The following is a 12003-nucleotide window of genomic DNA, read 5'->3' as shown; positions in this document are numbered from 1 at the left end:
AATCATTTTATCAGCAGGTCATGTCTGTAAACAGGAAGTGATGTCACTGTTCTGACCTCTGACCCTCAGAAAGCTCTGAGGAGACGGTCCAAATGCTTCAGTAGCACAAGAGTAGAGACCTTCATCAGCCTGTTTGACCCTTCTGATGACGAGCTCTGCTGCTGTTCCAGCTCCAACATGACGTCCATTAAAGGAGAAATAAGCAGCAGCTGTGTCACCGCTCCTCTCTCTGCCTCTCCCTCCTCCTGTCACAGCGACAGTCTAAGCAGGTCAAATCTCACAACATCCACCAGTCTGAATACATGCTGCCAAAATATTAGAACTGATCTCACACTCTCAACTCACTGACAGACATGTATCCAACATCTGGAAACATCTGCACAGAGACACAGCTGGAACATCTCCCTGTCTCTACCTGAAACACTGATGGACACTTCATCGCTCTGCTGTCCAGATGAGTTCTCACAGAAGTAATTTCCATTAGACAGGAGGAACCATGAACCCTCCCAAAGCCTGCAGCTGCTCCACAGTCCTCACTGAGTCCTCCTCTGGTCCTCTTCACTGTCCATCCATCAGCTGTCTGTCCATCATCAACACAACTCAGAGACTCTGAAGAAGATCCTCTGAAGACCTGCTGAAGGTTTGGACTGACAGACAGAGACACTGGAGGACACACACACACACACACACACACACACACACACACACACACACACACACACACACACACACACACACACACACACACACACACAGTAAGTGTATTTGTGTTCTTGTTGGAGTCTCACTGATTGTTTTCACTCCATCAACTCACCTGCAGAAACAGTCGGTGCAGACAGCAGCAGCACACACACACCTGCAACAGGAGGTCAGAGGTCACTAAAGGTCAGAGTTCACTGAAGTTCAGAGGTCATTAGTTGCTAGGGACAAGAGGACCCTTGCAGGGTCTTCCAAGGGAATTTGGTATTTGCATAAGTCTTTCTTCTTTCAAGCATAATATCAAATGATTTGGGTGGACATTAGGTAAGGCTGCACCTGTTGCAGCAATCTTGTATATAGACTATTTCTGTATCAGTGATATGTTTTCTTTTGTGAAAACACATGATTCACACGATTATTTGCAGCTAGCAGGCTGTTAATGCTATCCATCAAGTCTAAAAACAACGTGTTGATACGTGAGATCCTGAAGGCTGCTCCAAAAGTAATCAGATTATATTTTAAGTATTTGTTCAATTCTATTCCAAACCCCAGCAGTGTGTTGTAAGTTCTTATCCAGTTTTGAGCTTGCTCATGTAGGTTAGCCTGCTTTATTTAATTTTGTGTGAGCTGCAGTACACAACATTAAAAAGTTAATATAACATTAGGTTGGTGGCGCGAGGAACTCCAACTTAAGTTTAATATTTATTATTTTTTTAAGTGGGAAGGGGAGCATGTTTTTTTCCTTTGATACGTCTTCCAGGGTCTTTTTCATAGGAAAACCATGTAACGTCTGTGTTAGGCTGGTCAAAAGAGCAATTAGTTGAATTATTCTGGAAAAGATGGGTTGTGTGTTTTTTTTCTGTTATTTACTTATGTAAATATATTTTCAAGGGTTAAATAAATGCCACATTAAATTAACAGTTGTCTCTCTGTCTTTTCCCGCCCAGTGTGCTGCATTGCTGTCCTCCTGCCCTTGCTGGCCGCGCTGACAGTGTGATGTAGCCTCAGTTCTTTGAGAGACAAGACAAAACAGCAGGTAAAAAGACATATTTAGTGAGAATAAAGGTAGACAACATTTTTTTGGACATTTAAAGACTGCTAAAACAATCTAACCCAGTTTTTTTGGCCTGCCCCCACCTTATGTGAGGTTCAAGAGCATTGGCCATTTCTTTTTACTAAAAGAGGCCTCTGCACTCACTTCCACACACTCACAGATATTGAGGTAGAGACACGTCTCAGTGAAGCCCTTCTTACGAAAGGAAGGAGAATTTTGAACTTCTTTCAAAGCCAGAGACTTCAGTGGAACAAGGAGATTGAACATCTGCTACGTGAGTGCGGCAGTGCAAAGCTGAACCACAACCAGAGACTGAACATCTGCTACGTGAGTGCGGCAGTGCAAAGCTGAACCACAACCAGATCGCCACAGCAGCCATCCTTCTTCTGATGAAGTACTTCCAAGAAAAAGAGGACTCAATCTTCATCTTGGCTGACGTAATTATATTTAAAATTTTACACATGCACTCTCAATACTGCCAGCATAAACAAAGGAAAAATATTTCAATGGTTTTGGGTATCATCATTCAAATCAGTTCCTTTTGTGTTTTAAAGGCTTTTTCCACCAAGATGTCTGTTGAGAGAGAGATGACCTTACCCATCACACCAAGGGTAATAGCACTTGGTAAGTAAATAGTTTCAATCCTCTTGTAATAAAAATCTATGTAATTATTGTGGTATTTGTACCCACAACAACTTAACAGGGGTTTGTCTGTTTTATATTGTATAAAAACAGAATACACACAGTTTGCTGCTGTTTCTCTTATTATTTATTATACACAATGACCAACAGGAAAAACCAGCCTAACATTTCAGCACAGGCCAAAATGCCAAAACATTAGGCAGTTTTTTCCTGTAATTGATCATAATTTTCATTACATAATAAATAATAAGAGAAACGGCAGCAAACTGTGTGGATTCTATTTTTGTACAGTGTGAGGCCTGCTATCCAGCATTCTTGTGGAAACCTTATTTGTAAGGGTGAGCACATTGTCTTATTGGACTCTTGTCTGTTTTTAGGGAATAATTTCATGTCTGCAAGCCGCTGGATGATCAGTTTGGAGGGCAAGGTATTTTATGAGCCTGAGCAGATGCATGACTTTGCCAGCACCCTTGCTGTCTTCTTTGCGTCATACTACGTTTTCAACCTTGAGTATCAGGAGTCAGCGTCCATCACACTGGAGATGATACAGAGGTAAATACTTTACACCATTTAAGAATGAAATATATGTGATAGCTTGACTACAGTTGCAGAAACATATAGGTGATTGCTGTAATGTATGTTTTAATTTTGAAATTAAAGCAGCCTTTTTTCCGTTAAAAGGTTCTTTGTGAGGATCAATCCAGACATGGGAACAAAATGCCCTGCAAAACTTGGTACAAGCCGCAAGACAGGTCGTGTCATAAAGAGGAAGGTTACAAGCATCAGCCCTCGGATCACCACCTTCCTCCAGCGGCTCTCTGAGTTTGAATGGAGGACTTCCAACTATGTAAGAACAGAGATGATAATATCTTTTACATAGCTGATAATTATATACATACTGTACACACATCCATACAACAGTATGAATGATCTCAGACAGATGTGAACAAGTGAATAACCTGAATATTGATGATGTGTCTTTGACAGGTGGTGATGAAGACTACGCTGAACCCGACCATCCTGGTAACGGAAATCTAAATCCCATGTCACATTCTATTTCCTGGGACCCACTGATAATTATTACATTTTGTAAATGATTTTTGTTTTACAATTGTAATAGTTTATTTAATGTTCATGCTGGTGGGTTTGTCCTGTTTTTAGTGGAATGAAAAACTGTTTTCCTTAAAAAAATCAGACACAGAAAGGTGAAGGACTGTGTAGTTTTCATGTACGCTTCTATTTATTTTGGTTATTGACATTGTTTTTATTCAGTTGAAAAATGTTTTCCTTGTTAAAAAAAATATCAACAATAAATGTTGGTTTAATTCACTATTCTGAGACTACTTTATTGAATTATATTGTTTTTGGTAAATGTTCTTATATTGAATATGAATGTTAATATTATTTTATATGCTGTAAAACACAATTACAGTCTAAACAAATTATACTGTACACAATTACAGTGTTATACCGTAAACCACATTTGCAGTACAGTGATACTATAAAACTTAATCACGGTAAGTCTTTCTAACTGTAAACCACGTTTACAGTAAAGCTGTTATACTGTAATATATGTTTACAGTAAAGTGGTTGAACTGTAAAACATCACAACAGTAAAGATACTGTAGATCAGTAATTACAGTAACTTACTGGCCAGTAAGTTACTGTAAAAATACAATAAAATGTTTAACAGTGTAGAAGTGTGAACAGCCGTGTTGGGGGGATGTGGGGTCTTTGAGGATGGAGGCAGCTCTCCTCTGGACTCTGCGATGGTGGATGCTCCGCAGAGGGCAGCGGGGTCCTGATCATCTTCTCTGCAGGCGTTTGGTCCATAGCAGTAGTGCTGCCGTACCATGCAGTGATGCAGCTGGTCAGTGTGCTCTCCACAGTGCAGCTGTAGAAGCTGCTGAGGATCTTGGGAATGAGTTTGTGAGGGACGACTGTATTGAAGGCGGAGCTATAATCAACAAAAAGCACCCTGAGGTCTTTGTTTTCCAGGTGGGAGAGGGAGTAGTGAGGGGCAGCAGCGATGGCGTCTGACGTGGACCTATTGGGCCGGTAGGCAGACTGCAGGGGGTCCAGAGTGTCTGGGATGTTGCTCTGGATGTAGGCCAGCACCACTCTCTCAAAGCACTTTGCAATGATGGGAGTCAGTGCGACTGGTCTGCAGGCGTTTAGTGGCTGGGCTTTTCTTGGGGAGGGGCATGATGGTTGTGGTCTTGAAGCATGTGGGGATAGTGCTCTGTGTGGGAGTCAAATTGTTAAATGTTGTCATTGTGTTACTTAAGTTTGTAAGTCTTGGTTCAAGCAGCCTGATCAAAGACGTTCCTTTGTCTCTGACCACCTCTCCAGCCAGTTTGTTGGTGGGGAGGCTGCAGTGTTTTGTTATAGGCACATCTATGTGAGGGCTCTGTTTGCTGCTTAGTAAGCTTCCTGCTTTATCATCCTTTGTGGGCAGGAGGTCACACAAACGCACCCCAAACACACAAACACACATAGGGCCTTATGTTTGTTGACCATAGGGGGTTACAATGGGTGGTGCTTGTGTGTACTGTAACTGTGTTCAGTAAAAGGTCGTCTGTGGGTGGATTCAGTGCTTTCCTGACACACCGAGCGGTCCTCCCTTGCTAGCAAGTAAAAGCTGTTCGTCTTGTTTCCGTTAACAGGAACAAGTTTGTAAACCAGCGGGGCCTGTGGAAGCACAGACACAACACTCTGGCTGAGGAAAGGTTGAAGATGGAGGTGAGAACGTGGACTAACTCTGAATGGAGAGCTGGCTTGGAGCTGTGGAGACTTACTGAGGAGTAAAGTGGACATGAAGGAGTCACAGAGGGAGGAGGAGGTGAACAGTGATGTTTGTTAGACAGGATCAGACTGAAGAGGGAACATAAGAAGAGTTTCATGCTGGATTTGAACAGGACAGGAAGATAAGCTCCGCCCAGCAGCTGAGTCCTCTCTGCTCACACTGGTGTTGGACTGCAACATCAGGGAGTCTGCTTCCACATCTGGTTTCCACAGCTGGAGGAAGCTGTCCCACGAGCACGCCTACGCCCCTCTGTCATTACTGAAGTAGTGATGGTGTTTAATCAGTGTGAGACTGTTTCACTGGTCCAAGCAGAGATTTACATAAATGAGCTTTTATGAGTTCTTATATTATCTGATCAGGCCGTTTGCTCCTGTTAAAGATAAATGTGCATCGAACGTTGTGGGTATTCATGAGTCTAACAGTTTAAACCTGTGTGTGACGTTGTGTCCTTGAACGGCCCTGACAGACGGCTGTAGTCCATAATATTAATGTTTCCTGCTGACTGAAATAAGCAGCTGAGCTCTGTGAGGGCAGAGCTGCTGCTAACAGGTGAGTCTGTTACCTGGACTGGACTGAGTGAGCTGCTGTGTCACAGCTTTATCAGTGACACACTCAGCATGTGTGTGTGTGATATGTCACAGTGCTTGAAACACACGTGAAAATATATTAAAGGTTGAATCTTTTTTCTTTTGGTTTGTGGAACAAAAATCAGCAACGAAGAAACGCGAGCGTAAAACTTGGTGTAGAAGTGCAACAAACGTAAGCCGGCTCATTTGACGCAGTGACGCTTGAAAAGGATTTGCGCACCTACATCATTATTTACGGTTTAAATTGTGCTGCCTTCAGGTGCACCTGGTAAATTCAGGAATCTCTACTCCAAACCACAGCAGGTTGTTTTAGAGGCTTTTCTGGGATAATGTTGGTTTGTTGGCAGAAACATGTCTGTGATCGCTGTGTTGTTCTTTTTGATGCAGGATTTCATGTAACTCGGTGCTAAAATCATAACAATGAAGTTGAACAGTTCTAGTGCTCATGCGTCAGCTAGCATGCGGCAGCTAGCATGCGTCAGCTAGCATGCAGCCTGTTTCAGTTGCTCCTGCTTTTACTCTTTACTCTAATTTTTTCTTACTTCTTTCTTTGTCCTTTACTGAGTGTGTTCATCTGTTTAAAAGCTTTCTTTTCAAACATGTGGATCGAGAGAGTTTTTGTTCTGCTGTTGCTTTCACTGAGGAATGGGAGCGCAGCACAGCAGCTACACACCAGAGATCAGCTGAGCCGCCTGATGCTGCTGTTGCAGATTAACTGGTGTCTCAGATTAACTGGAGACGGTCAAACAGATGTGTGACAGACTTTAAGGAGCTGCTGCCAACAAACCAGCAAATAAACACTGAATATTTCATGTGTGACATTTGTGAGGTGGCCTTAAACACAGTCCGTCAGTCTTTTTGCTCTTGAACAGTGAAATATTAAAAACTGTCTGGAGTTTATTTGGTGATGTTCTCGTGCACGAGGCGAAAACAGCAAACAAACGTCACAGTAAATCTTTCCAGCTGATGTTAGGCATCCTCCACCTGCTGAATCCACTTCAGCCTCTTCCTGCTCATGTTCCTGTTTAGAGGCACAGTCGGCCTGTAAATGGAGAAAACTGAACACAGGAATATTTGGATTTGCTTCTTTTTCTCTGCTCATGTTCAACTTGTCTGATTCAAGCTGGGAATATTTATTAGAAACAAAGTGAATAATATTATTTTATTATCACGTTGATGCAGCACATGGTTCAGTTAGCTTTGTATAAACACGTGTTAGAAATGTTCTTCAATCAGCTCTTTTTACTCTCATTTCACAGCCACTACTTTTTACTTTTACTTCAGTAAAGAAGTTGAATTAGTACTTGGAGTATTTTTAACAGTAGTACTTCTACTTCAGTACACACTGTGTGTACTTTTACCACCTGTGTCTGAGACCTCCTTCAGGGTCCACCTGAAGCTCTCAGTCTGCTGTGGAAAAAGGAAATCCAGGTGAGTTTCTCCTGATCACCTGAGGCCGTCATTACTGTGTGAACCCACACACCACTCCTCACTCCTCCCACCCGCTGCACACAGTCACTGAGTACAGACCGGCTGATTCCTGTAAAGGGAGAGGCAGGAAGAGGCGGAGCAACAGCTGAAAAACAAGAAGCCCAACGTCATTTTGCAGAAGTGAAAGTGTGAGAGAGCAGCAGCAGAGCTGCAGTCGAGTCCTGTTTGTCTCTAAAAGAAGATTCACTGGAGTCCATCAGGTTCCTCTCAGCAACAGTGGTGAGTGCAGCTGATCACACTTCCTGCTTCTACACAAATCTTCACTCTGTTCACTTCATCAGGACTCATCACAGTCACACTGGATCCATAGAAATCTGCTCATGTAACCACAGATCCACTGTAGGAGCATCGAGCTGCTGCTTCAGTCTCACTGTGGCTCTGCTCAGGACTGTGGACTCAGGCTGTGCTCTGGACTTCAGACTGACTCCACACTTCCTGGTTATTCATCACTTCCTGTTCCTCTTAGATTGATTCTGGATATGATTGATCATAAGGATTACAGACGTGAAAACACCTATTTATTCTTTATTGATATAAAGCCTTTGACACTGTAAACCAGCAGATTTTGGTCAGTACTTCAAAAAGTCATTCACACATTTTACAAAGATTATCTGACTTAGTGTATCCTGTAAGAGTCACAGATGATCCTCAATCATTCAGAAAACAGTCGATGCTGCACTTTATAACTTTGTGTGGAAACATGAATCTCATTATTTAGACAGATGTGTTTGAATCATCCTGATAATCAGGCTTTAAACATGTCAGAGTTCCACACATCAGCTGTGATATTCAAGCTGACCTGGATCAAACATGTCATCAGACACAAACATAGATGATGCTGTTTAATCCCAAAGCTTATTTAAACAAACTGGAGGACAGAATTCCTCCTTAAATGGGATTTTGATCAAATCCACTGATCTCGTTTTCACACACAGGCTTTATCATGGTGGCTTCTTCTCTACTAACATCAACCTTTGATTTGGACAAACAAATATGTGAAACACAAAAATAAATCAATGTTTTCTGAGGATCCAGAATAACATGAATGATGTATCCCAGCGAGTGACTGGAAAAGTTCATCTTCTTCCACATCCTGAGTTTGTGAGGATGTTCCAGTATCTGTGAGAGAAAACAGGACCGTTTTTACTGACGCACAAATGGACCAAATATACAGACACCTCTGAATAAACATGTTCTCATCAATGCCATTAAAATACTGGATCAACAGTTAATAACACATTTCTGAGGTTTGTGATTCATCGTCCTCCTCACTGTCAGCTCTACTGGAACAGTCACTGTTTAATATTAATGGCTCGTTGATCTGGACGTACAATAAGAAGTATTCAGTCACCAACAAGGTCGAAGTTTACTTCACAGTGATTGATGGAAAATATCCAACAAACTGATTTATTCAAGTATACAAATGATCTGGATGAATCTTGGACCTTCTGTAAAACAGAGAAACAATTTCACATCTTTGTAACGACTGTATTTATCTTCATCCCCAAACGTTGATCCTGTCCATCTGGATGCTGCACTGTACAGCAGACACTACGATGTTAGGTTTGTGTTTGGATGAACCAGTTTGTGTCTGAGTGTGTTGCTGGGTCTCCACCAGTTACTCTGAGAACTGAAGAAGCTTCTCTGATGAAACGTCTTCAAGAAACTCAAAGAAGTCCAGACGCTTTTCTCTCCAAGCTCCTCAGACTACTGACGCTTGTTTCTCTCTTTGTAAAATGAAATTTAAAGTGAATTTTGAATCAAATGTTTCTTTTCTGTCTCCCTCAGAGTGCAGACATGTCTGCTGCCAGCAATCTGCGATCTGAAGATCAGTTTCTGTGCTCCATCTGTCTGGATGTGTTCACTGATCCAGTCACTACACCATGTGGACACAACTTCTGCAAAACCTGCATCAGTCAGCACTGGGACATGAATCAGAGCTGTCAGTGTCCCATGTGTAAAGAGACTTTCTACACTCGACCTCAGCTGAGGGTCAACACCTTCATCTCTGAGATGGTTGCTCAGTTCAGACGTGAAGCTCAGCAGAAAGCCAGCAGCAGCAGCTCAGAGCAACAAGCTGCCAAACCAGGAGAAGTTCCCTGTGACGTCTGCACTGGAACCAGACTGAAGGCCCTGAAGTCCTGCCTGGTGTGTCAGACCTCCTACTGTCAGACTCACCTGGAGCCTCATCTGACACTGAAAGGTCTGAAAAGACATCAGCTGGTTGATGCTGTGGAGAACCTGGAAGGCAGGATGTGCACGAAGCACGATAAACTCCTGGAGCTGTTCTGTAAGACCGACCAGACATGTGTCTGCACGCTCTGCCCTGTTTTAGACCACAAGAACCACGAGTTTGTTCCTCTGAGAGAAGAATATGAAGGAAAGAAGGCAGAGCTGGAGAAGACAGAGGCTGAGATTCAGCAGATGATCCAGAAGAGACGACTGAAGATTCAGGAGATCACAGAGTCGGTGAAGATGAGTAAAGATGCTGCAGACAGACAGAAAGCAGAAGGTGTTCAGGTCCTCACGGCTCTGATGGAGTCTGTTGAGAGACGCCTGAAGGAGCTCATGAAGGAGATCGAAGACAAACAGGAAGCTACAGAGAAACAGGCTGAAGGTCTCATCAAAGATCTGGAACAGGAAATCTCTGAGCTGATGGAGAGAAGCTCTGAGGTGGAGCAGCTCTCACGCTGTGAAGACCACCTCCACCTCCTCCAAAGCTTCTCCTCCCTGAAAGCTGCTCCACCCAGCAAGGACTGGACAGAGGTCAGAGTTCATCCACCATCATATGAGCGGACTGTGGGGAGAGCTGTGGCTCAGCTGGAGGAGACAGTCTGGAAACCCATGAAGAAGAAGCTGTTTGAGGCTGCAGAGCTGCAGAGGGTGCAGCAGCATGAGGTGGATGTGACTCTGGATCCTGATACAGCTCATCCTAACCTCATCCTGTCTGATGATGGAAAACAAGTTTATCATAGTGATGTGGAGAAGAAACTTCCAGACAACCCAGAGAGATTTTCTTACTGTGTTAATGTTTTAGGAGAGCAGAGTTTCTCTTCAGGCAGATTTTACTTTGAGGTTCAGGTTAAAGGAAAGACTGAGTGGGCTTTAGGAGTGGCCACAGAGTCGATCAACAGGAAGGGACAAATCACACTGAGTCCTCGAAATGGTTTCTGGACTGTGTGGCTGAGAAATGGAAATGAGTACAAAGCTCTTGCTGGTCCTTCAGTCCCCCTCTGTCTCCATCCTGGTCCTGAGAAGGTGGGGGTGTTTGTGGATTATGAGGAGGGTCTGGTCTCCTTTTATGATGTAGGTGCTGCAGCTCTGATCTACTCCTTTACTGGCTGCTCCTTCACTCACAGACTCCACCCATACTTCAGTCCCAGTCCTAATGATGGAGGTAAAAACTCTGCACCTCTGATCATCTGTCCTGTCAATCAAACTGATCAACGACTGATTTTATTGGATGAATGATTGATTTTTCTTGAAGGGAACAAATGAACATATTGAGTGTAAATCCTCTACAGTCTCCATGTTTCTATAGAATCTGATCATCAGGACTCTGATTCACACTTTGATTCTCATGGAGTTTGATTTGAACAGAAGAAAAGTTGAATCAGGAAATGTTCCCACTGATGGAGACTCGAGCTGAAGAGCAAATATCAGAGAACAAATGTCCAAAAGCTTCATTTCCAATAAAGTTTGTTCAATGCTTTGAGTGAATCCAGACTCATGTGTGGCTGTTATACGGAGCATCAGAGTCCAGCTGAGTTATGTTGGATACAAACTGCTTATTTTGGCTCTGTGAGGAGTTTTGTTCACTGAAAACTGATGAGACGGATAATATTCAAAGAACTCTGTAGAGATTCATGCATCCATGTTCTCCACCTGCAGGTGTGGAGGAGAAAGGTGGAGCACAGACTGCTGCATCCTTCCAGTCACATCATTTTGATGATTATATTTGCATGTTGTGATGATTTGGGTTAAAGACAAACAGAGTTGAACGGCTGCAGTCACAGCATGAAGACGATGCTGAAGCTGAGCTGTCAGTGAACATGTTTCACTGTGATTTGATTTGAAGAATAGAAAGTGTGTGTGGCTGCTGACAGCTGCACAATAGTGTTAACATGCTGCACAGGTCAGGAACAAGATTTTATTTTCATTGTAAGTGGGCTAAAGCAGTTAATTAAAAGTAGTCTAACATAAATGCTGTAATTTGATTATTTTAATAAACATGTAACTTGGATGATTGGATGCTGGCGTGACCACAGTGCACACGTCTGCTGTTGCTCACAGTGGTCCAAGGGACGCTCAGTTTGTGTGTTCAGACACATGAAACATTAGAGGGAACGTTGGTCATCAGGTGTATTCCAGTCAGCTGTTTCCTCGTGTGTTTCTACTTCCCCTGATCACCTCCTTGTGTGCATTTAGTCTCTGTGTTTCTTTCTTTTCTTTTGATCAGCTGTAAAACTGCCTGTTTCAGTTTAAGCATTGTTTTAAATAAATTGCAGGCTCAAAAACTGTTTCCTCCCATTTCTTCTTGTTGCATGTTGAAGCTCTACTTGGAACCTTGTTAAGATCCAACCAAGCAAAACAGGATTTTTTGACATTTTTCAAGCAGTCTTAAACTTTTGATCGGGACTCTCAGATGATTTTAGCTTTCAGAGCCTCTGAACAGCTTTACTGCACATTTTCCCTCTTTTCTCTTTCTCTTTATCACTCTAGCT

General features: G+C 42.8%; 2 protein-coding genes across 3 annotated transcripts; both read left to right on the top strand.

The window, feature by feature from the left end:
• Positions 1-2777: 2777 nt before the first annotated feature.
• Positions 2778-3686, top strand: LOC308406540 (uncharacterized protein). The gene is made up of 3 exons (XM_080897618.1): positions 2778-2947; positions 3077-3242; positions 3383-3686. Exons 1-3 carry the CDS (start codon positions 2784-2786, stop codon positions 3431-3433), a joined length of 381 nt encoding a protein of 126 aa, XP_080753744.1. The 5' UTR covers positions 2778-2783; the 3' UTR covers positions 3434-3686.
• A 1502-nt stretch (positions 3687-5188) lies between these two features.
• On the top strand, positions 5189-10999 carry LOC308404230 (E3 ubiquitin-protein ligase TRIM21-like). 2 transcript variants are annotated; one of them, XM_080894170.1, is made up of 2 exons: positions 5189-5750; positions 9068-10999. In XM_080894170.1, the coding sequence occupies exon 2, from the start codon at positions 9077-9079 to the stop codon at positions 10748-10750; it is 1674 nt and encodes a 557-aa protein (XP_080750296.1). In that variant the 5' UTR covers positions 5189-5750; positions 9068-9076; the 3' UTR covers positions 10751-10999. The 2 variants fall into 2 exon arrangements, with proteins under 2 accessions (XP_080750296.1, XP_080750295.1); XM_080894169.1 differs by lacking the exon at positions 5189-5750 and adding an exon at positions 5855-7498.
• The last annotated feature ends 1004 nt before the right edge of the window (positions 11000-12003 follow it).

This window comes from Rhamphochromis sp. 'chilingali' (genome assembly GCF_963969265.1).
Source record: "Rhamphochromis sp. 'chilingali' genome assembly, chromosome: 1".
Taxonomy (NCBI): Eukaryota; Metazoa; Chordata; class Actinopteri; order Cichliformes; family Cichlidae; genus Rhamphochromis; species Rhamphochromis sp. 'chilingali'.
The sequence above is the reverse complement of the archived record's forward strand: the minus strand, read 5'-3'. Positions and strand labels throughout refer to the sequence as shown.